Below are 25,064 nucleotides of genomic sequence, written 5' to 3' on the forward strand. Positions count from 1 at the left end.
TGCGTTCAAAGGAAAACGTGAGGAACTTAAAACAGGGCGGTGGCCAGACACTCCCAGAGGATTCCAGTTTGAAACAAAAAACAGAATTATGTGGAAAAAAAAGCTGCATCAGAGAATCAGAGATTTAAAACTCAGGGCCTTGTAGATAAAAGCTCTAATGTTGTCGACACACACACTCACTCACACACACACACTCACACACACATACACATACACACACACATGCACACACACACACGCACACACACACGCACACACACACACACACACGCACACACTCACACACACACACACACACACACTCACTCACTCATTCGCGCACACACACACACACTCTCACTCATTCGCTCACACACACTCACTCATTCGCAAACACACACACACGCACTCACAGTCGCATACACACGCATGCATGCACACACTCACAGTCGCGCACACACTCAGTCCCACACACATTCACAGTCGCGCACACTCACAGTCGCGCACACACACATTCTCCTCTGATTGGACAAAAAGATCTCGTCTGTTCGACTCACTTTGGCTTTGGCATCAACTTGGGCCTTGTTTTGGAGTAAAAAGCGTGCCACCTCAGTCTGCCCGGCTCTGGCTGCCATATGCAACGGAGTCTCTACTTTCTGCAGCAAATAAAAAAAAGAGGAAACAGAAGATTTACCCCAAAGAAATGGCTTACAGAAAACTAAGAAGCATGCCGAGGCTGAAACGAGACTCTCCGTTTGGCACCTTGCAATCTCCTACTGTGACCCCAGTCCTACCCCTGCACAGCAGGACCAGACGAGGAAGCAGCTGTCTCTCTCCCACCAAGAATTCACTGTCAACAGAGGAACTGGAGAAGAGACAGGTCTCTGCTCCCCCCCAACACAAGAGGCCAAAACCACTCTGTTCTCATACTTGTGATCTGGGAGAAGTGAGTCAGTGCCCGGCTACCCCCCCAACAATAACTGAGGTACAAACACTCCAGTTCAAGCTCGCTTGCTGAGAAATTGAATGGGCCTTGCTGGTTGGACTGAATGGTCCATTTGTTTTTTCCATCCTCTTCTGTTTTCATAACATTTGTAAGAGGAGCAAAAATAGAGAAGAGAAGCAGAAGTCGGAGCAAAAGCTTTAAACAAAGAAGCTTAAAAGGGAAAGGGGAAGCAGAGGTAGATTAAAAAATATACCTGAACCCTCAGTTGAGTTCAAACGGACTTGAAACAGAACTAACAAATATGTGGAAGTCTTTGTAATCTTTGTTAAAACCTGTGGGAGAATTTTTTTTTCTTTGACTCCCCGAATCCAATGTGGAAAGTTGGGACTGTGAGTGTGAACAAACTCCCAGCTCCAAAAGTGATACTGAGTCCATCTATTGGATTTGAGGAGGGTTTGTGATGTGATTCAGGCCGGTGACTTGGCATGGCAAGGCAACTCCTGGGGATCTCGACACTTGCTGCTTGTTGCACAGTTTCTTGCCAGACTAACACAATATTGTACCAAATGCCCTGGAGAGGAACATAGGAACAAGAGTAGACCATTCAGCCTGTTCCGCCATTCAATTAGGTCACGGCTAATCTGTAACTTAACTCCATCTTGGTTCCGTAATCCTTAATGCCCCTGCCGAACAAAAATCTATCAATCTCAGTTTCAACATTTTCAATTGACCCCCAGCCTCAACAGTTTTTTCGAGGAGAGTTCTCCAGATTTCCACTCCCCTTTGTGTGAAGAAGTGCTTCCTGACATCACCCCTGAACGGCCGAGCTCTAATTTTAAGGTTATGCCCCCTTGTTCTGGACTCCCCCGACCAGAGGAAATAGTTTCTCTCCATCAACTCTATCAAATCTGTTTATCATCTTAAACACCTCAATTAGATCACCCCTGAATCTTCTGTATTCAAAGGAATACAAGCCTTGTCCATACAACCTGTCCTCAAAATTTAACCCTTTTAGCCCCAGTATCATTCTGGTGAATCTGCGCTGCACCCCCTCCAAGGCCAATGTATCCTTCCTGAGGTGCGGTGCCCAGAACTGAATGAGAGAGGATGAAAGTGCAGGTTTCTGATGAACCTGAGCGATAACACTGATTGTCCGAGACCTGCAGAAACTCTGGGGAAATGGTGGAAACCATTTATTTTCGAATGGTGCAAGGACTGGTATTTTACCGAAGCTACAGCAGACAATCAGAACAATCCCCGCCAAAGTTTAACACCCAAACATCAGTGGAGGCGGAGACCTCAGCAGGGATATGACTGATCTCAGATACAGTTTTCTCACAACTGGAACAGACAGCAAGTGGGCATGGATACCTCAGTACAGCATCCACCACTCCAGTGTTTTCTAACCATTTCCCACACCAGCCGTCCTCGTGTTCTGTCCGAGTGAGATTTCCAGTTTAAGGTCAAGTTGGGGACGATTTGTGCTGTGGGTCCATTCTTACCACGAGTTGGTTTGAGACTTGCCCAAATTCATCCCACTTTTTGAAAATGAGAAACCCCACTGAAATTACGCATCTTTATCCACTGACGTTAAGAGGCAAAGTCGAGATTTGTGCCACAAGCAGTCTCTCAGTACAATCACAGAATCATAAAATGATGCAGCACAGAAGGAGGCCATTGGGCCCATCGTGCCTGTGCCCTTGCTCTTTCTCCATAGCCCCTGCAAATCACTCACCACATTGGACACGTTAGGGGAGGCTCCATGTTGCAATAACTTGGTGACTATATTGAGGTTCCCCATAAAGGCAGCCACATGCAGTGGTGTCAATCCTGACTGGAATGCAAGCAGAGAGAGAGAGAGAGAGAGAGAAAGAGAGAGGTGGGTTACCATTAAAAGTCACAAGAGATTTGTCTGACAGACTCAGCAGGAATTCTGCAGGTAGAGGACACTTTCCTTTCATATTTGCAATGATTCAGTGAGACATCTCAAGCTTTGAGATGTTTTGTGGTCAGTGAATCAATTGTCTAAAACGTGGGTCTGTCAGGGCCAGACTCTTTCACTTTTTAAAATTCAATCTGGGGATGTGGGCATTGCTGGCAAAGCCAAAATTCATTGCCGGCAAAGCCAAAATTCATTGCCCATCCCTAGTTGCCCTTGAGGTGGTGAGGGTGGGCCTCCTTCTCAAACCGCTGCAACTTCAGCTCAGTTATGACATTTTTGAAAGGGTCATGACACAGTGCAGAGAAAGTATCGCTCCACAGCCAAGAGTGTAAAACCAAGGCTACAATCCCTTTCTATCCCGTGAGATGATCCAGAGATCAGTTCATGGGGAGGAATGGAACAGACAGTTTTATTCCAAGACTGACCACTACGAACAAATTCTCTGGGTGCTCTCCACCTCATGGAGGAAAGCAGCTCTTCCAATGTAATTACAGAGAAGAACAGGCAATGTCTCCTTTCGTCAGAGGAAGGAAGGTGAGATCCTTCATCACTCTGGGAGTGATAAGTCAACACAGACTGTCGAAGACGAACAATGTGTCATCATCAGTGTCTTTATTACAGCTTATTATTCAGTGATTATTACAGCGTGAATTATTTGCGTGAATGTCACCGTGACCTTACCTCAGTTACAGCCTCCAGCGAGGCTCCGTGTTTCAACAGCAGATCCATCACCCTGATGTGACTCTTCTTACAGGCGATGTGCAAAGGAGTGAACCCATTCTAGGAAACAGGGAGTGACACGACACATTAGAGCAAGCAAGCTCCACTGACCATCTAACCTACGTGGACAAGCTCACCACTGGATGATCCCATGGCACAGCAGGGGGAGGTAGTGTGGGGGGGTCAGAGCAACAATGGACTGTGCCACTGAGTAAGGTCTGGATCACAACTGGACCATTGGGTCGGAGGAAAGGGGAGTCACTCAGGGTGTTGTGTCACACACCTGACTGAGCTCCTCGTGGCTGGCTGGCTTCCTGCCTGCTGGGGAATAATATAAAACGAGCCGTCCAAGGGGCTTTAAAAAATATAATTTGAAGAAAATGGGGAGAGGGCGGGAACATGAAGCTAAAAATTAGAAATTAAGCACAGTCCGAAATAACCAAGTCCACCCTCCCCGACCCACATTACACCGAGGACATTCTACACATGCTTCTGGTCTTAGGGGTGATTCAATAATCTCGAACTCCCGGGGAAGGGAGCGGCACATGTGGGAGAAATTGTGGGTGTACAGATCGAGATTATTGATTCGTGTACAACAACAACTTGCATTTATATAGCACCCTTTACTTAGTAAAATGTCCCAAGCCGCTTCAGAAGAGTGATTATCAAAAAAAATTTGACACCGAGCCACATGAGGAGCTATTAGGACAGGTGACCAAAAGGTTGGTCAAAGAGGTAGGTTTTAAGGAGCGTCTTAAAGGAGGAGAGAGAGGTAGCAAAGTGGAGAGGTTGAGGGAGGGAATACTAACTGGTATATTCTTTTACATATCTTCATAACATTCTTCCCCTTGAAATTTACTCTCATGAAACAGAATCCTGAACTTATTTCCAATCAGACCAGTTAGCCTAACATCAGCAGTGGGGAAAATGCGAGAGTCCATCAGAAAAGATGTGATAACAGAACACTTGGAGGACATTAACGGGATTGGACAAAGTCAGCATGGGTTTGTGAAAGGGAAATCATGCTGAACAAATCTACTGGAGTTTTTTGAGGATGTAACTTGTAGAATAGATAGGGGAGAACCAGTGGATGTGGTGTGTTTGGATTTTCAAAAGGCTTTTGATAAGGTCCCACACAAGAGGTTAGTGTGCAAAATTAAAGCACATGGGATTGTGGGGAATATACTGGCATGGATTGAGAATGGGTTGACAGACAGGAAACAGAGAGTAGGAATAAACTGGTCTTTTTCCGGGTGGCAGGCAGTGATTAGTGGGGTACCGCAGGGATCAGTGCTTGGGCCCCAGCTATTCACAATATATATCAATGATTTGGATGAGGGAACTAAATGTGACATTTCCAAGTTTGCAAACGACACAAAGCTGGGGTGGAATGTGAGCTGTGAGGAGGATGCAAAGAGGCTCCAATGTGATTTAGACAAGTTGGGTGAGTGGGCAAGAACATGGCAGATGCAGTATAACATGGATAAATGTGAGGTTATCCACTTTGGTTGTAAACCAGAAAGACAGATTATTATCTGAATGGTGATAGATTGGGAAAAGGGGAGGTGCAACGAGACCTGGGTGTCCTTGTACACCAGTCGCTGAAAGTGAGTATTCAGATGCAGCAAGCAGTTAGGAAGGCGAATGGTATGTTGGCCTTCATTGCAAGAGACCACTTCTGGAGTATTGTGTGCAGTTTTGGTCTCCTTATCTGAGGAAGGATGTCCTTGCCATGGAGGGAGTGCAACGAAGGTTTACCAGACTGATTCCTGGGATGGCAGGACTGACGTATGAGGAGAGATTGGGTTGACTTGGCCTATATTCACCAGAGTTTAGAAGAATGAGAGGTGATCTCATCGAAACATATAAAATTCTAACAGGACTCGACAGACTAGATGCAGGGAGGACGTTCCCGATGGCTGGGGAGTCGAGAACCAGGGATCACAGTCTCAGGATACGGGGTATGCCATTTAGAACAGAGATGAGGAGAAATTTCTTCACTCAGAGTGTGGTGAACCTGTGGAATTCTCTACCACAGAAGGCAGTGGAGGCCAAGTCATTAGATGTATTCAAGAAGGAGATAGATATATTTCTTAATGCTACAGGGATCAAGGGATATGGGGAAAAAGCGGGAACAGGGTACTGAGTTAGACGATCAGCCATGATCATTTTGAATGGTGGAGCAGGCCCGAAGGGCCGAATGGCCTACTCCTGCTCCTATTTTCTATGTTTCCATCACGTACTTATTTCAGAGACATATTGTACATTGCTGAGAGACTAACCAGTGCTCTGGCGCTAGGCTTTGCCCCTTTGTCCAGAAGGACCTTGGCCACTTTGTGGTGCCCACAGTGAGCAGCCACGTGGAGCGGTGTCAGGTTATCAAGCGTGATATCATCGATTTCGGCTTTGTACTGGAGCAGGAGTCGGACACAGTCCAGGTGGTCACCCTGTGCTGCCATGTGAATGGGAGAGAGGCCATTCTGGAGAGGGGAAAAAAAGGAAAAGAGTAATTGCAAGAACACAGTTCATCCAAGACAGAGACATGACTTCCAGCCGTGCCAAACATTCGGAATCTGCGACTTCACTTCACACCAGAGATAAATAGGATCATTCATTTATGCAAGGTGTCACCATACACACCCCCACTGCCGATTTTGACTTCAATGGTATGTAAAACGGGCTGCTGATTGGTTATAGCCTCTTTTGCGCTATCATGTGAGACAAATTTCATCCTTGTTGTGTCTTGTGTTAGATGGAGAACAGTACATGTGTGCAGATAGTTCATCCAGGTAGTTCATAGGTAGTTTACAACCCAGGTTCTCACATCACAGATGGGCAGAATGGGTCTCGAATGGTGCAGGTACTGGTATCAATTCCCAGTCTGGGTCCAGAATGGTGCAGGTACTGGTGTCAATTCCCAGTCTGGGTCCAGAATGGTGCAGGTACTGGTGTCAATTCACAGTCTGGGTCCAGAATGGTGCAGGTACTGGTATCAATTCACAGTCTGGGTCGAGAATGGTGCAGGTACTGGTGACAATTCCCAGTCTGGGTCTCGAATGGAGCAGGTACAGGTGTCAATTCCCAGTCTGGGTCTAGAATGGTGCAGGTACTGGTGTCAATTCACAGTCTGGGTCTAGAATGGTGCAGGGACTGGTATCAATTCACAGTCTGGGTCTAGAATGGTGCAGGTACTGGTATCAATTCTCAATCTGGGTCTAGAATGGTGCAGGTACTGGTGACAATTCTCAGTCTGGGTCTAGAATGGTGCAGGTAATTGTATCAGTTCCCAGTCTGGATATAGAATGGTGCAGGTACTGGTATCAGTTCCCAGTCTGGGTCTAGAATGGTGCAGGTACTGGTGACAATTCCCAGTCTGGGTCTGGAATGGTACAGGGACTGGTATCAATTCCCAGTCCGGGTATAGAATGGTGCAGGTACTGGTGACAATTCCCAGTCTGGGTCTAGAATGGTGCAGGTACTGGTATCAATTCCCAGTCTGAGTCTAGAATGGTGCAGGTACTGCTGACAATTCCCAGTCTGGGTATAGAATGGTGCAGGTACTGGTGTCAATTCCCAGTCTGGGTCTAGAATGGTGCAGGGACTGGTCACAATTCCCAGTCTGGGTCTAGAATGGTGCAGGTACTGGAGACAATTCCCAGTCTGGGTCTGGAATGGTACAGGGACTGGTATCAATTCCCAGTCTGGGTATAGAATGGTGCAGGTACTGGTGTCAATTCCCAGTCTGGGTCTAGAATGGTGCAGGGACTGGTCAAAATTCCCAGTCTGGGTCTAGAATGGTGCAGGTACTGGTGACAATTCCCAGTCTGGGTCTGGAATGGTGCAGGTACAGGTATCAGTTCCCAGTCTGGGTCTAGAATGGTGCAGGTACTGGTATCAATTCCCAGTCTGGGTCCAGAATGGTGCAGGTACTGGTATCAATTCCCAGTCTGGGTCTAGAATGATGCAGGTACTGGTGACAATTCCCAGTCTGGGTATAGAATGGTGCAGGTACTGGTGTCAATTCCCAGTCTGGGTCTAGAATGGTGCAGGGACTGGTGACAATTCCCAGTCTGGGTCTAGAATGGTGCAGGTACTGGTGACAATTCCCAGTCTGGGTCTGGAATGGTGCAGGTACAGTTATCAATTCCCAGTCTGGGTATAGAATGGTGCAGGTACTGGTGTCAATTCCAGTCTGGGTCTAGAATGGTGCAGGGACTGGTCACAATTCCCAGTCTGGGTCTAGAATGGTGCAGGTACTGGTGACAATTCCCAGTCTGGGTCTAGAATGGTGCAGGTCCTGGTGTCAATTCCCAGTCTGGGTCTAGAATGGTGCAGGTACTGGTCACAATTCCCAGTCTGGGTCTAGAATGGTGCAGGTACTGGTGACAATTCCCAGTCTGGGTCTAGAATGGTGCAGGTACTGGTGTCAATTCTCATTCTTGGTATAGAATGGTGCAGGTACTGGTATCAATTCCCAGTCTGGGTCGAGAATGGTGCAGGTACCGGTGTCAATTCCCAGTCTGGATCTAGAATGGTGCAGGTACTGGTGTCAATTCCCAGTCTGGGTCTAGAATGGTGCAGGTACTGGTGACAATTCCCAGTCTGGGTCTAGAATGGTGCAGGTACTTGTATCAGTTCCCAGTCCAGGTATAGAATGGTGCAGGTACTGGTGTCAATTCCCAATCTGGATATAGAATGGTGCAGGTACTGGTGTCAATTCCCAGTCTGGGTTTAGAATGGTGCAGGTACTGGTGTCAATTCCCAGTCTGGGTCTAGAATGTTGCAGGTACTGGTGTCAATTCCCAGTCTGGGTTTAGAATGGTGCAGGTACCGGTGTCAATTCCCAGTCTGGGTCTAGAATGGTGCAGGTACTGGTGTCAATTCCCAGTCTGGGTCTAGAATGGTGCAGGTACTGGTGTCAATTCTCAGTCTGGGTCTGGAATGGTGCAGGTACTGGTGACAATTCCCAGTCTGGGTCTAGAATGGTGCAGGTACTGGTGTCAATTCCCAGTCTGGGTCTGGAATGGTGCAGGTACTGATGTCAATTCTCAATCTTGGTCTAGAATGGTGCAGGTACTGGTGTCAATTCCCAGTCTGGGTCTAGAATGGTGCAGGTACTGGTGACAATTCCCAGTCTGGGTCTAGAATGGTGCAGGTACTTGTATCAGTTCCCAGTCCAGGTATAGAATGGTGCAGGTACTGGTGTCAATTCCCAATCTGGATATAGAATGGTGCAGGTACTGGTGTCAATTCCCAGTCTGGGTTTAGAATGGTGCAGGTACTGGTGTCAATTCCCAGTCTGGGTCTAGAATGTTGCAGGTACTGGTGTCAATTCCCAGTCTGGGTTTAGAATGGTGCAGGTACCGGTGTCAATTCCCAGTCTGGGTCTAGAATGGTGCAGGTACTGGTGTCAATTCCCAGTCTGGGTCTAGAATGGTGCAGGTACTGGTGTCAATTCTCAGTCTGGGTCTGGAATGGTGCAGGTACTGGTGACAATTCCCAGTCTGGGTCTAGAATGGTGCAGGTACTGGTGTCAATTCCCAGTCTGGGTCTGGAATGGTGCAGGTACTGATGTCAATTCTCAATCTTGGTCTAGAATGGTGCAGGTACTGGTGTCAATTCTCAGTCTGGGTCTGGAATGGTGCAGCTACTGGTGACAATTCCCAGTCTGGGTCTAGAATGGTGCAGGTACTGGTGTCAATTCCAAGTCTGGGTCTGGAATGGTGCAGGTACTGATGTGAATTCTCAGTCTGGGTCCAGAATGGTGCAGGTACTGGTATCAATTCCCAGTCTGGGTCTGAAATGGTGCAGGTACTGGTGTCAATTCTCAGTCTGGGTCTGGAATGGTGCAGGTACTGGTGTCAATTCTCATTCTTGGTATAGAATGGTGCAGGTACTGGTGTCAATTCCCAGTCTGGGTCTAGAATGTTGCAGGTACTGGTGTCAATTCCCAGTCTGGGTTTAGAATGGTGCAGGTACTGGTGTCAATTCCCAGTCTGGGTCTAGAATGGTGCAGGTACTGGTGTCAATTATCATTCTTGGTATAGAATGGTGCAGGTACTGGTGACAATTCCCAGTCTGGGTCTAGAATGGTGCAGGTACTGGTGTCAATTCTCAGTCTGGGTCTGGAATGGTGCAGGTACTGGTGTCAATTCTCATTCTTGGTATAGAATGGTGCAGGTACTGGTATCAATTCCCAGTCTGGGTCTGAAATGGTGCAGGTACTGGTGACAATTCTCAGTCTGGGTCTAGAATGGTGCAGGTACTGGTGTCAATTCCCAGTCTGGCGATAGAATGGTGCAGGTACTTGTGTCAATTCCCAGTCTGGATATCGAATGGTGCAGGTACTGGTGACAATTCCCAGTCTGGGTCTAGAATGGTGCAGGTACAGGTGACAATTCCCAGTCTGGGTCTAGAATGGTGCAGGTACCGGTGTCAATTCTCATTCTTGGTCTAGAATGGTGCAGGTACTGGTGACAATTCCCAGTCTGGGTCTAGAATTGTGCAGGTACTGCTGTCAATTCCCAGTCTGGGTCTGGAATGGTGCAGGTACTGGTGACAATTCCCAGTCTGGCTCCGGAATGGTGCACGTACTGGTGTCAATTCTCATTCTTGGTATAGAATGGTGCAGGTACTGGTGTCAATTTCCAGTCTGGGTCTAGAATGGTGCAGGTACTGGTGACAATTCCCAGTCTGGGTCCAGAATGGTGCAGGTACTGGTGTCAATTCCCAGTCTGGGTATAGAATGGTGCAGGTACTGGTGACAATTCCCAGTCTGGGTCTAGAATGGTGCAGGTACTGGTGTCAATTCCCAGTCTGGGTCAAGAATGGTGCAGGTACTGGTGTCAATTCCCAGTCTGGGTCTAGAATGGTGCAGGTACAGGTGTCAATTCCCAGTCTGGGTCTAGAATGGTGCAGGGACTGGTGACAATTCCCAGTCTGGGTCTAGAATTGTGCAGGGACTGGTCACAATTCCCAGTCTGGGTCTAGAATGGTGCAGGTACTGGTGACAATTCCCAGTCTGGGTCTAGAATGGTGCAGGTACAGGTGTCAATTCCCAGTCTGGGTCTAGAATGGTGCAGGGACTGGTGACAATTCCCAGTCTGGGTCTAGAATGGTGCAGGCACAGGTGTCAATTCCCAGTCTGGGTCGAGAATGGTGCAGGTACAGGTGTCAATTCCCAGTCTGGGTCTAGAATGGTGCAGGGACTGATGACAATTCCCAGTCTGGGTCTAGAATGGTGCAGGTACAGGTGTCAATTCCCAGTCTGGGTCTAGAATGGTGCAGGTACTGGTGTCAATTCCCAGTCTGGGTCTAGAATGGTGCAGGTACTGGTGACAATTCCCAGTCTGGGTCTAGAATGGTGCAGGTACTGGTGTCAATTCCCAGTTTGGATACAGAATGGTGCAGGCATCGGTGTCAATTCACAGTCTGGGTCTAGAATGGTGCAGGTACTGGTGTCAATTCTCATTCTTTGTATAGAATGGTGCAGGTACTGGTGTCAATTCTCATTCTTTGTATAGAATGGTGCAGGTACTGGTGTCAATTCACAGTCTGGGTCTAGAATGGTGCAGGCACTGGTGTCAATTCCCAGTCTGGGTCCAGAATGGTGCAGGTACTGGTATCAATTCACAGTCTGGGTCTAGAATGGTGCAGGTACTGGTGACAATTCCCAGTCTGGGTCTCGAATGGAGCAGGTACAGGTGTCAATTCCCAGTCTGGGTCTAGAATGGTGCAGGTACTGGTGTCAATTCACAGTCTGGGTCTAGAATGGTGCAGGTACTGGTATCAATTCACAGTCTGGGTCTAGAATGGTGCAGGTACTGGTATCAATTCTCAATCTGGGTCTAGAATGGTGCAGGTACTGGTGACAATTCTCAGTCTGGGTCTAGAATGGTGCAGGTACTTGTATCAGTTCCCAGTCTGGATATAGAATGGTGCAGGTACTGGTATCAGTTCCCAGTCTGGGTCTAGAATGGTGCAGGTACTGGTGACAATTCCCAGTCTGGGTCTGGAATGGTACAGGGACTGGTATCAATTCCAAGTCCGGGTATAGAATGGTGCAGGTACTGGTGACAATTCCCAGTCTGGGTCCAGAATGGTGCAGGTACTGGTATCAATTCCCAGTCTGAGTCTAGAATGGTGCAGGTACTGCTGACAATTCCCAGTCTGGGTATAGAATGGTGTAGGTACTGGTGTCAATTCCCAGTCTGGGTCTAGAATGGTGCAGGGACTGGTCACAATTCCCAGTCTGGGTCTAGAATGGTGCAGGTACTGGTGACAATTCCCAGTCTGGGTCTGGAATGGTGCAGGTACTGGTGACAATTCCCAGTCTGGGGATAGAATGGTGCAGGTACTGGTGTCAATTCCCAGTCTGGGTCTAGAATGGTGCAGGGACTGGTCAAAATTCCCAGTCTGGGCCTAGAATGGTGCAGGTACTGGTGACAATTCCCAGTCTGGGTCTGGAATGGTGCAGGTACAGGTATCAGTTCCCAGTCTGGGTCTAGAATGGTGCAGGTACTGGTATCAATTCCCAGTCTGGGTATAGAATGGTGCAGGTACTGGTGACAATTCCCAGTCTGGGTCCAGAATGGTGCAGGTACTGGTATCAATTCCCAGTCTGGGTCTAGAATGATGCAGGTACTGGTGACAATTCCCAGTCTGGGTATAGAATGGTGCAGGTACTGGTGTCAATTCCCAGTCTGGGTCTAGAATGGTGCAGGGACTGGTGACAATTCCCAGTCTGGGTCTAGAATGGTGCAGGTACTGGTGACAATTCCCAGTCTGGGTCTGGAATGGTGCAGGTACAGTTATCAATTCCCAGTCTGGGTATAGAATGGTGCAGGTACTGGTGTCAATTCCAGTCTGGGTCTAGAATGGTGCAGGGACTGGTATCAATTCCCAGTCTGGGTCTAGAATGGTGCAGGTACCGGTGTCAATTCCCAGTCTGGGTCTGGAATGGTGCAGGTACTGGTGTCAATTCCCAGTCTGGGTCTAGAATGGTGCAGGTACTGGTGACAATTCCCAGTCTGGGTCTAGAATGGTGCAGGTACTTGTATCAGTTCCCAGTCCAGGTATAGAATGGTGCAGGTACTGGTGTCAATTCCCAATCTGGATATAGAATGGTGCAGGTACTGGTGTCAATTCCCAGTCTGGGTTTAGAATGGTGCAGGTACTGGTGTCAATTCCCAGTCTGGGTCTAGAATGTTGCAGGTACTGGTGTCAATTCCCAGTCTGGGTTTAGAATGGTGCAGGTACCGGTGTCAATTCACAGTCTGGGTCTAGAATGGTGCAGGTACTGGTGTCAATTCCCAGTCTGGGTCTAGAATGGTGCAGGTACTGGTGTCAATTCTCAGTCTGGGTCTGGAATGGTGCAGGTACTGGTGACAATTCTCAGTCTGGGTCTAGAATGGTGCAGGTACTGGTGTCAATTCCCAGTCTGGGTCTGGAATGGTGCAGGTACTGATGTCAATTCTCAATCTTGGTCAAGAATGGTGCAGGTACTGGTGTCAATTCTCAGTCTGGGTCTGGAATGGTGCAGGTACTGGTGACAATTCCCAGTCTGGGTCTAGAATGGTGCAGGTACTGGTGTCAATTCCCAGTCTGGGTCTGGAATGGTGCAGGTACTGATGTGAATTCTCAGTCTGGGTCTAGAATGGTGCAGGTACTGGTATCAATTCCCAGTCTGGGTCTGAAATGGTGCAGGTACTGGTGTCAATTCTCAGTCTGGGTCTGGAATGGTGCAGGTACTGGTGTCAATTCTCATTCTTGGTATAGAATGGTGCAGGTACTGGTGTCAATTCCCAGTCTGGGTCTAGAATGTTGCAGGTACTGGTGTCAATTCCCAGTCTGGGTTTAGAATGGTGCAGGTACTGGTGTCAATTATCATTCTTGGTATAGAATGGTGCAGGTACAGGTTACAATTCCCAGTCTGGGTCTAGAATGGTGCAGGTACTGGTGTCAATTCTCAGTCTGGGTCTGGAATGGTGCAGGTACTGGTGTCAATTCTCATTCTTGGTATAGAATGGTGCAGGTACTGGTATCAATTCCCAGGCTGGGTCTGAAATGGTGCAGGTACTGGTGTCAATTCTCAGTCTGCGTCTAGAATGGTGCAGGTACTGGTGTCAATTCCCAGTCTGGCTATAGAATGGTGCAGGTACTTGTGTCAATTCCCAGTCTGGATATCGAATGGTGCAGGTACTGGTGACAATTCCCAGTCTGGGTCTAGAATGGTGCAGGTACAGGTGACAATTCCCAGTCTGGGTCTAGAATGGTGCAGGTACAGGTGACAATTCCCAGTCTGGGTCTAGAATGGTGCAGGTACCGGTGTCAATTCTCATTCTTCGTCTAGAATGGTGCAGGTACTGGTGACAATTCCCAGTCTGGGTCTAGAATTGTGCAGGTACTGCTGTCAATTCCCAGTCTGGGTCTGGAATGGTGCAGGTACTGGTGACAATTCCCAGTCTGGGTATAGAATGGTGCAGGTACTGGTGACAATTCCCAGTCTGGGTCTAGAATGGTGCAGGTACTGGTGTCAATTCTCAGTCTGGGTCAAGAATGGTGCAGGTACTGGTGACAATTTCCAGTCTGGGTCTAGAATGGTGCAGGTACAGGTGTCAATTCCCAGTCTGGGTCTAGAATGGTGCAGGGACTGGTCACAATTCCCAGTCTGGGTCTAGAATGGTGCAGGTACTGGTGACAATTCCCAGTCTGGGTCTAGAATTGTGCAGGGACTGGTCACAATTCCCAGTCTGGGTCTAGAATGGTGCAGGTACTGGTGACAATTCCCAGTCTGGGTCGAGAATGGTGCAGGTACAGGTGTCAATTCCCAGTCTGGGTCTAGAATGGTGCAGGGACTGGTGACAATTCCCAGTCTGGGTCTAGAATGGTGCAGGTACAGGTGTCAATTCCCAGTCTGGGTCTAGAATGGTGCAGGTACTGGTGTCAATTCCCAGTCTGGGTCTAGAATGGTGCAGGTACTGGTGACAATTCCCAGTCTGGGTCTAGAATGGTGCAGGTACTGGTGTCAATTCCCAGTTTGGATACAGAATGGTGCAAGCACCGGTGTCAATTCACAGTCTGGGTCTAGAATGGTGCAGGTACTGGTGTCAATTCTCATTCTTTGTATAGAATGGTGCAGGTACTGGTGTCAATTCTCATTCTTTGTATAGAATGGTGCAGGTACTGGTGTCAATTCACAGTCTGGGTCTAGAATGGTGCAGGTACTGGTGTCAATTCCCAGTCTGGGTCAAGAATGGTGCAGGTACTTGTATCAGTTCCCAGTCTAGGTACAGAATGGTGCAGGTACTGGTGTCAATTCCCAGTCTGGGTCTAGAATGGTGCAGGTACTGGTGTCAATTCCCAGTCTGGGTATAGAATGGTGCAGGTACTGGTGACAATTCCCAGTCTGGGTCTAGAATGGTGCAGGTACTGGTATCAGTTCCCAGTCTAGGTATAGAATGGTGCAGGTACTGGTGTCAATTCCCAATCTGGATATAGAATGGTGCAGGTACTGGTGTCAATTCCCAGTCTGGGTCTAGAATGGTGCAGGTACTGGTGTAAATTCCCAGTCTGGGTCTAGAATGTTGCAGGTACTGGTGTCAATTCCCAGTCTGGGTTTAGAATGGTGCAGGTACTGGTGTCAATTCCCAGTCTGGGTCTGGAATGGTGCAGGTACTGGTGTCAATTATCATTCTTGGTATAGAATGGTGCAGGTACTGGTGACAATTCCCAGTCTGGGTCTAGAATGGTGCAGGTACTGGTGTCAATTATCATTCTTGGTATAGAATGGTGCAGGTACTGGTGTCAATTCCCAGTCTGGGTCTAGAATGGTGCAGGTACTGGTGTCAATTCTCAGTCTGGGTCTGGAATGGTGCAGGTACTGGTGACAATTCTCAGTCTGGGTCTAGAATGGTGCAGGTACTGGTGTCAATTCCCAGTCTGGGTCTGGAATGGTGCAGGTACTGATGTCAATTCTCAATCTTGGTCAAGAATGGTGCAGGTACTGGTGTCAATTCTCAGTCTGGGTCTGGAATGGTGCAGGTACTGGTGACAATTCCCAGTCTGGGTCTAGAATGGTGCAGGTACTGGTGTCAATTCCCAGTCTGGGTCTGGAATGGTGCAGGTACTGATGTGAATTCTCAGTCTGGGTCTAGAATGGTGCAGGTACTGGTATCAATTCCCAGTCTGGGTCTGAAATGGTGCAGGTACTGGTGTCAATTCTCAGTCTGGGTCTGGAATGGTGCAGGTACTGGTGTCAATTCTCATTCTTGGTATAGAATGGTGCAGGTACTGGTGTCAATTCCCAGTCTGGGTCTAGAATGTTGCAGGTACTGGTGTCAATTCCCAGTCTGGGTTTAGAATGGTGCAGGTACTGGTGTCAATTATCATTCTTGGTATAGAATGGTGCAGGTACAGGTTACAATTCCCAGTCTGGGTCTAGAATGGTGCAGGTACTGGTGTCAATTCTCAGTCTGGGTCTGGAATGGTGCAGGTACTGGTGTCAATTCTCATTCTTGGTATAGAATGGTGCAGGTACTGGTATCAATTCCCAGGCTGGGTCTGAAATGGTGCAGGTACTGGTGTCAATTCTCAGTCTGCGTCTAGAATGGTGCAGGTACTGGTGTCAATTCCCAGTCTGGCTATAGAATGGTGCAGGTACTTGTGTCAATTCCCAGTCTGGATATCGAATGGTGCAGGTACTGGTGACAATTCCCAGTCTGGGTCTAGAATGGTGCAGGTACAGGTGACAATTCCCAGTCTGGGTCTAGAATGGTGCAGGTACAGGTGACAATTCCCAGTCTGGGTCTAGAATGGTGCAGGTACCGGTGTCAATTCTCATTCTTCGTCTAGAATGGTGCAGGTACTGGTGACAATTCCCAGTCTGGGTCTAGAATTGTGCAGGTACTGCTGTCAATTCCCAGTCTGGGTCTGGAATGGTGCAGGTACTGGTGACAATTCCCAGTCTGGGTATAGAATGGTGCAGGTACTGGTGACAATTCCCAGTCTGGGTCTAGAATGGTGCAGGTACTGGTGTCAATTCTCAGTCTGGGTCAAGAATGGTGCAGGTACTGGTGACAATTTCCAGTCTGGGTCTAGAATGGTGCAGGTACAGGTGTCAATTCCCAGTCTGGGTCTAGAATGGTGCAGGGACTGGTCACAATTCCCAGTCTGGGTCTAGAATGGTGCAGGTACTGGTGACAATTCCCAGTCTGGGTCTAGAATTGTGCAGGGACTGGTCACAATTCCCAGTCTGGGTCTAGAATGGTGCAGGTACTGGTGACAATTCCCAGTCTGGGTCGAGAATGGTGCAGGTACAGGTGTCAATTCCCAGTCTGGGTCTAGAATGGTGCAGGGACTGGTGACAATTCCCAGTCTGGGTCTAGAATGGTGCAGGTACAGGTGTCAATTCCCAGTCTGGGTCTAGAATGGTGCAGGTACTGGTGTCAATTCCCAGTCTGGGTCTAGAATGGTGCAGGTACTGGTGACAATTCCCAGTCTGGGTCTAGAATGGTGCAGGTACTGGTGTCAATTCCCAGTTTGGATACAGAATGGTGCAAGCACCGGTGTCAATTCACAGTCTGGGTCTAGAATGGTGCAGGTACTGGTGTCAATTCTCATTCTTTGTATAGAATGGTGCAGGTACTGGTGTCAATTCTCATTCTTTGTATAGAATGGTGCAGGTACTGGTGTCAATTCACAGTCTGGGTCTAGAATGGTGCAGGTACTGGTGTCAATTCCCAGTCTGGGTCAAGAATGGTGCAGGTACTTGTATCAGTTCCCAGTCTAGGTACAGAATGGTGCAGGTACTGGTGTCAATTCCCAGTCTGGGTCTAGAATGGTGCAGGTACTGGTGTCAATTCCCAGTCTGGGTATAGAATGGTGCAGGTACTGGTGACAATTCCCAGTCTGGGTCTAGAATGGTGCAGGTACTGGTATCAGTTCCCAGTCTAGGTATAGAATGGTGCAGGTACTGGTGTCAATTCCCAATCTGGATATAGAATGGTGCAGGTACTGGTGTCAATTCCCAGTCTGGGTCTAGAATGGTGCAGGTACTGGTGTAAATTCCCAGTCTGGGTCTAGAATGTTGCAGGTACTGGTGTCAATTCCCAGTCTGGGTTTAGAATGGTGCAGGTACTGGTGTCAATTCCCAGTCTGGGTCTGGAATGGTGCAGGTACTGGTGTCAATTATCATTCTTGGTATAGAATGGTGCAGGTACTGGTGACAATTCCCAGTCTGGGTCTAGAATGGTGCAGGTACTGGTGTCAATTCTCATTCTTGGTATAGAATGGTGCAGGTACTGGTGTCAATTCTCAGTCTGGGTCTGGAATGGTGCAGGTACTGGTGACAATTCTCAGTCTGGGTCTAGAATGGTGCAGGTACTGGTGTCAATTCCCAGTCTGGCTATAGAATGGTGCAGGTGCTTGTGTCAATTCCCAGTCTGGATATAGAATGGTGCAGGTACTGGTGTCAATTCCCAGTCTGGGTCTGGAATTTTGCAGGTACTGATGTCAATTCTCATTCTTGGTCTAGAATGGTGCAGGTACTGGTGTCATTTCTCAGTCTGGGTCTGGAATGGTGCAGGTACTGGTGACAATTCCCAGTCTGGGTCTGGAATGGTGCAGGTACTGGTGTCAATTCCCAGTCTGGGTCTGGAATGGTGCAGGTACTGATGTCAATTCTCATTCTTGGTCTAGAATGGTGCAGGTACTGGTGTCAATTCTCAGTCTGGGTCTGGAATGGTGCAGGTACTGGTGACAATTCCCAGTCTGGGTCTAGAATGGTGCAGGTACTGGTGTCAATTCCCAGTCTGGGTCTGGAATGGTGCAGGTACTGATGTGAATTCTCAGTCTGGGTCTAGAATGGTGCAGGTACTGGTATCAATTCCCAGTCTGGGTCTGAAATGGTGCAGGTACTGGTGTCAATTCTCAGTCTGGGTCTGGAATGGTGCAGGTACTGGTGTCAATTCTCATTCTTGGTATAGAATGGTGCAGGTACTGGTGTCAATTCCCAGTCTGGGTCTAGAATGTTGCAGGTACTGGTGTCAATTCCCAGTCTGGGTTTAGAATGGTGCAGGTACTGGTGTCAATTCCCAGTCTGGGTCTAGAATGGTGCAGGTACTGGTGTCAATTATCATTCTTGGTATAGAATGGTGCAGGTACTGGTGACAATTCCCAGTCTGGGTCTAGAATGGTGCAGGTACTGGTGTCAATTCTCAGTCTGGGTCTGGAATGGTGCAGGTACTGGTGTCAATTCTCATTCTTGGTATAGAATGGTGCAGGTACTGGTATCAATTCCCAGTCTGGGTCTGAAATGGTGCAGGTACTGGTGACAATTCTCAGTCTGGGTCTAGAATGGTGCAGGTACTGGTGTCAATTCCCAGTCTGGCTATAGAATGGTGCAGGTACTTGTGTCAATTCCCAGTCTGGATATAGAATGGTGCAGGTACTGGTGACAATTCCCAGTCTGGGTCTAGAATGGTGCAGGTACAGGTGACAATTCCCAGTCTGGGTCTAGAATGGTGCAGGTACCGGTGTCAATTCTCATTCTTGGTCTAGAATGGTGCAGGTACTGGTGACAATTCCCAGTCTGGGTCTAGAATTGTGCAGGTACTGCTGTCAATTCCCAGTCTGGGTCTGGAATGGTGCAGGTACTGGTGACAATTCCCAGTCTGGGTCCAGAATGGTGCAGGTACTGGTGTCAATTCTCATTCTTGGTATAGAATGGTGCAGGTACTGGTGTCAATTTCCAGTCTGGGTCTAGAATGGTGCAGGTACTGGTGACAATTCCCAGTCTGGGTCCAGAATGGTACAGGTACTGGTGTCAATTCCCAGTCTGGGTATAGAATGGTGCAGGTACTGGTGACAATTCCCAGTCTGGATCTAGAATGGTGCAGGTACTGGTGTCAATTCCCAGTCTGGGTCAAGAATGGTGCAGGTACTGGTGTCAATTCCCAGTCTGGGTCTAGAATGGTGCAGGTACAGGTGTCAATTCCAAGTCTGGGTCTAGAATGGTGCAGGGACTGGTCACAATTCCCAGTCTGGGTCTAGAATGGTGCAGGTACTGGTGACAATTCCCAGTCTGGGTCTAGAATTGTGCAGGGACTGGTCACAATTCCCAGTCTGGGTCTAGAATGGTGCAGGTACTGGTGACAATTCCCAGTCTGGGTCTAGAATGGTGCAGGTACAGGTGTCAATTCCCAGTCTGGGTCTAGAATGGTGCAGGGACTGGTGACAATTCCCAGTCTGGGTCTAGAATGGTGCAGGTACAGGTGTCAATTCCCAGTCTGGGTCTAGAATGGTGCAGGGACTGGTCACAATTCCCAGTCTGGGTCTAGAATGGTGCAGGTACTGGTGACAATTCCCAGTCTGGGTCTAGAATGGTGCAGGTACTGGTGTCAATTCCCAGTCTGGGTCTAGAATGGTGCAGGTACTGGCGACAATTCCCAGTCTGGGTCTAGAATGGTGCAGGTACTGGTGTCAATTCCCAGTTTGGATACAGAATGGTGCAGGCACCGGTGTCAATTCACAGTCTGGGTCTAGAATGGTGCAGGTACTGGTGTCAATTCTCATTCTTTGTATAGAATGGTGCAGGTACTGGTGTCAATTCTCATTCTTTGTATAGAATGGTGCAGGTACTGGTGTCAATTCACAGTCTGGGTCTAGAATGGTGCAGGTACTGGTGTCAATTCCCAGTCTGGGTCTAGAATGGTGCAGGTACTTGTATCAGTTCCCAGTCTAGGTATAGAATGGTGCAGGTACTGGTGTCAATTCCCAGTCTGGGTCTAGAATGGTGCAGGTACTGGTGTCAATTCCCAGTCTGGGTCTAGAATGGTGCAGGTACTGGTGTCAATTATCATTCTTGGTATAGAATGGTGCAGGTACTAGTGACAATTCCCAGTCTGGGTCGAGAATGGTGCAGGTACTGGTGTCAATTCTCAGTCTGGGTCTGGAATGGTGCAGGTACTGGTGTCAATTCTCATTCTTGGTATTAAATGGTGCAGGTACTGGTATCAATTCCCAGTCTGGGTCTGAAATGGTGCAGGTACTGGTGACAATTCTCAGTCTGGGTCTGGAATGGTGCAGGTACTGGTGTCAATTCCCAGTCTGGCTATAGAATGGTGCAGGTACTTGTGTCAATTCCCAGTCTGGATATAGAATGGTGCAGGTGCTGGTGTCAATTCCCAGTCTGGGTCTAGAATGGTGCAGGTACAGGTGACAATTCTCATTCTTGGTCTAGAATGGTGCAGGTACTGGTGACAATTCCCAGTCTGGGTCTAGAATTGTGCAGGTACTGCTGTCAATTCCCAGTCTGGGTCTGGAATGGTGCAGGTACTGGTGACAATTCCCAGTCTGGGTCCAGAATGGTGCAGGTACTGGTGTCAATTCTCATTCTTGGTATAGAATGGTGCAGGTACTGGTGTCAATTTCCAGTCTGGGTCTAGAATGGTGCAGGTACTGGTGACAATTCCCAGTCTGGGTCCAGAATGGTGCAGGTACTGGTGTCAATTCCCAGTCTGGGTATAGAATGGTGCAGGTACTGGTGACAATTCCCAGTCTGGGTCTAGAATGGTGCAGGTACTGGTGTCAATTCTCAGTCTGGGTCAAGAATGGTGCAGGTACAGGTGTCAATTCTCAGTCTGGGTCAAGAATGGTGCAGGTACTGGTGTCAATTCTCTGTCTGGGTTTAGAATGGTGCAGGTACTGGTGACAATTCCCAGTCTGGGTCCAGAATGGTGCAGGTACTGGTGTCAATTCTCAGTCTGGGTCTAGAATGGTGCAGGTACTGGTGACAATTCCCAGTCTGGGTCTGGAATGGTGCAGGTACTGGTGTCAATTCCCAGTCTGGGTCTAGAATGGTGCAGGTACTGGTGACAATTCCCAGTCTGGGTCTAGAATGGTGCAGGTACTGGTGTCAATTCCCAGTCTGGGTCTGGAATGGTGCAGGTACTGATGTGAATTCTCAGTCTGGGTCTAGAATGGTGCAGGTACTGGTATCAATTCCCAGTCTGGGTCTGAAATGGTGCAGGTACTGGTGTCAATTCTCAGTCTGGGTCTGGAATGGTGCAGGTACTGGTGTCAATTCTCATTCTTGGTATAGAATGGTGCAGGTACTGGTGTCAATTCCCAGTCTGGGTCTAGAATGGTGCAGGTACTGGTGTCAATTCCCAGTCTGGGTTTAGAATGGTGCAGGTACTGGTGTCAATTCCCAGTCTGGGTCTAGAATGGTGCAGGTACTGGTGTCAATTATCATTCTTGGTATAGAATGGTGCAGGTACTGGTGACAATTCCCAGTCTGGGTCTAGAATGGTGCAGGTACTGGTGTCAATTCTCAGTCTGGGTCTGGAATGGTGCAGGTACTGGTGTCAATTCTCATTCTTGGTATAGAATGGTGCAGGTAGTGGTATCAATTCCCAGTCTGGGTCTGAAATGGTGCAGGTACTGGTGACAATTCTCAGTCTGGGTCTAGAATGGTGCAGGTACTGGTGTCAATTCCCAGTCTGGCTATAGAATGGTGCAGGTACTTGTGTCAATTCCCAGTCTGGATATAGAATGGTGCAGGTACTGGTGACAATTCCCAGTCTGGGTCTAGAATGGTGCAGGTACAGGTGACAATTCCCAGTCTGGGTCTAGAATGGTGCAGGTACTGGTGACAATTCCCAGTCTGGGTCTAGAATTGTGCAGGTACTGCTGTCAATTCCCAGTCTGGGTCTGGAATGGTGCAGGTACTGGTGACAATTCCCAGTCTGGGTCCAGAATGGTGCAGGTACTGGTGTCAATTCTCATTCTTGGTATAGAATGGTGCAGGTACTGGTGTCAATTTCCAGTCTGGGTCTAGAATGGTGCAGGTACTGGTGACAATTCCCAGTCTGGGTCCAGAATGGTACAGGTACTGGTGTCAATTCCCAGTCTGGGTATAGAATGGTGCAGGTACTGGTGACAATTCCCAGTCTGGGTCTAGAATGGTGCAGGTACTGGTGTCAATTCCCAGTCTGGGTCAAGAATGGTGCAGGTACTGGTGTCAATTCCCAGTCTGGGTCTAGAATGGTGCAGGTACAGGTGTCAATTCCCAGTCTGGGTCTAGAATGGTGCAGGGACTGGTCACAATTCCCAGTCTGGGTCTAGAATGGTGCAGGTACTGGTGACAATTCCCAGTCTGGGTCTAGAATTGTGCAGGGACTGGTCACAATTCCCAGTCTGGGTCTAGAATGGTGCAGGTACTGGTGACAATTCCCAGTCTGGGTCTAGAATGGTGCAGGTACAGGTGTCAATTCCCAGTCTGGGTCTAGAATGGTGCAGGGACTGGTGACAATTCCCAGTCTGGGTCTAGAATGGTGCAGGTACAGGTGTCAATTCCCAGTCTGGGTCTAGAATGGTGCAGGTACTGGTGTCAATTCTCAGTCTGGGTCAAGAATGGTGCAGGTACTGGTGTCAATTCTCTGTCTGGGTTTAGAATGGTGCAGGTACTGGTGACAATTCCTAGTCTGGGTCCAGAATGGTGCAGGTACTGGTGTCAATTCTCAGTCTGGGTCTAGAATGGTGCAGGTACTGGTGACAATTCCCAGTCTGGGTCTAGAATGGTGCAGGTGCTGGTGTCAATTCCCAGTCTGGGTCTAGAATGGTGCAGGTACTGGTGACAATTCCCAGTCTGGGTCTAGAATGGTGCAGGTACTGGTGTCAATTCCCAGTCTGGGTCTGGAATGGTGCAGGTCCTGGTGACAATTCCCAGTCTGGGTCTAGAATGGTGCAGGTACTGGTGACAATTCCCAGTCTGGGTCTAGAATGGTGCAGGTACTGGTGTCATTTCCCATCCTGGGTGTAGAATAATAAGTGTAACTGGAATCATGAGCAAGCAGTTTTGCCATAGCGTGGTGTGGGCATTGGAAACTCTTGGGGTTGCTTCGGATGTGGGATTGTACTTGGCACCGTTATGTATTTGAAGTTTGGGGTTTGGGTGGGGGAGCGGAGAAGCTCGTACCAACCTCTCCCTGTGTCACTCACACACACGTGCCCTGCATCTACCTTGGTCTTTGCCTGAATAGGAGCGTTGCGGTCCAGCAGGATCTCAGCGATCCGCACATGGCCATTTCTAGCTGCGCAGTGAAGGGGCGTCAGCTCATCCTGAAAAACAACAAGCACACACATAATCTGACAATCTCAGCAAACAGAAGGTTCAGTCAACAGCTGCAGAGAGAACCTTCACGTAACAGGGAAAGAAGGGTCTGCATTTCTCAACGGTCACTCGTGGGCAAGTCTGTCCTCTGAACGTCGCTTGTGTCAGTTAGATTGTCAATGAGAGGGAAGGAAAATTGCCTTGGAGCAGAGGTGGTCAACCCCTCTGGCAAGCTGATCAACAGGTAGCACTGAGGACATCCCGGAACTATGCCACCCGAGAACTCAGATGGACACCAGGACCAGGGTGACAACTGCATATTAAGGAGAAACCTTGGAACTCCACCAAGTTTTGAGAGGAGTGAGCGAGAAAATAAGAAGTAATGGTTGTGTGACGGCAAAGCTTGGGTTTTTTTTTCCCCAAGCTTGCAGGAGGAAGAGATGACTGAGGGAGTGAAGCAGTTCTCCGGTTCTAAGGAAAAGAATATGTCAGGTGACGTGGTGAGGCTGGAGTGAGGATGCAGGGAAAAGCAAAAGGATGGGACATTGGAGGGAGGGGGCAGCAGTCACACGAAAGGCAAGTGCAGAGGAGCAATGATGACCAAGGAAGAATGGTACTTGTTGGGAAAGTCAGCTCATGTTCTCTATATTTCGAGTTTGATTTTGAGTTTCGGGCGCCTGCACAGTGCACGCTCCAACCGTTTCCATCTGAAAATGTCAATCGGGAGCCTCGGACCCTGATTTGCAGATCGAAATGGAGCAACTGTTTCAGGCAGCCAGCGGTAGGCCCCTTTCTGAATCGGGCTGGCCACATCGCTGGGGTTTCATGGGCGGGAAGGCCACAGACCCCATTTTGAGGTCGATACCGCCCCTGTTAACACCAGTCAAGATGAGTTAAAATCACCCCCGATGTGTTTTTGTGCATTGTGGGATTTTGAATTGAAAAACATTTGAAAAATTTTAATTTAATTATTGAATGTGCGCAACTTAAAAAATGACAAAGTTAGGGTGAAATTCTTCTTCATGCTAAAGGGAGCAAGGGATATGGGGAAAAAGTGGGAACGGGATACTGAGTTAGACGATCAGCCATGACCAATTTGAATGGTGGAGCAGGCCCGAAGGGCCGAGTCGCCCACTCTATTTCAATGTTTCTGTTAATGAACAATGCATAAATGAAATGCCGTTCTCATAAATTCCATGCTTCAGGAGTATGTGGGGGAATGCTATGATTCTGTTCGTGGGTCAGGCAGAAGAATCTTTGGTGCTGACAACTGTATTTTCTGCAGTTGAAGTCCAGGCAACACAGACCAGTTATCTGAACATCAGTGGAAGGAAAGATAATGGAATCTTTACTCAAAGATCTCA

General features: G+C 48.4%; 1 protein-coding gene across 19 annotated transcripts in view; it reads right to left on the reverse strand.

Moving 5' to 3' along the window:
- Positions 1-25,064, reverse strand: part of LOC137335801 (ankyrin-1-like) — a 233,740-nt gene that overhangs the window by 84,721 nt on the left and 123,955 nt on the right. For 16 of the 19 annotated variants that reach the window (XM_068001226.1, XM_068001235.1, XM_068001234.1 and 13 more), the window contains exons 9-13: positions 23,610-23,708; positions 5,870-6,067; positions 3,549-3,647; positions 2,661-2,759; positions 537-635 (exon numbers count right to left, since the gene is read on the reverse strand). In XM_068001226.1, coding sequence (XP_067857327.1) covers positions 537-635; positions 2,661-2,759; positions 3,549-3,647; positions 5,870-6,067; positions 23,610-23,708 — 594 coding nt within the window. Of the gene's footprint in view, positions 1-536; positions 636-2,660; positions 2,760-3,548; positions 3,648-5,869; positions 6,068-23,609; positions 23,709-25,064 lie in introns of those variants that run through there. The other 3 variants (XM_068001231.1, XM_068001230.1, XM_068001236.1) reach the window with 3 other exon arrangements.

Source organism: Heptranchias perlo, chromosome 20, assembly GCF_035084215.1.
Source record: "Heptranchias perlo isolate sHepPer1 chromosome 20, sHepPer1.hap1, whole genome shotgun sequence".
Taxonomy (NCBI): Eukaryota; Metazoa; Chordata; class Chondrichthyes; order Hexanchiformes; family Hexanchidae; genus Heptranchias; species Heptranchias perlo.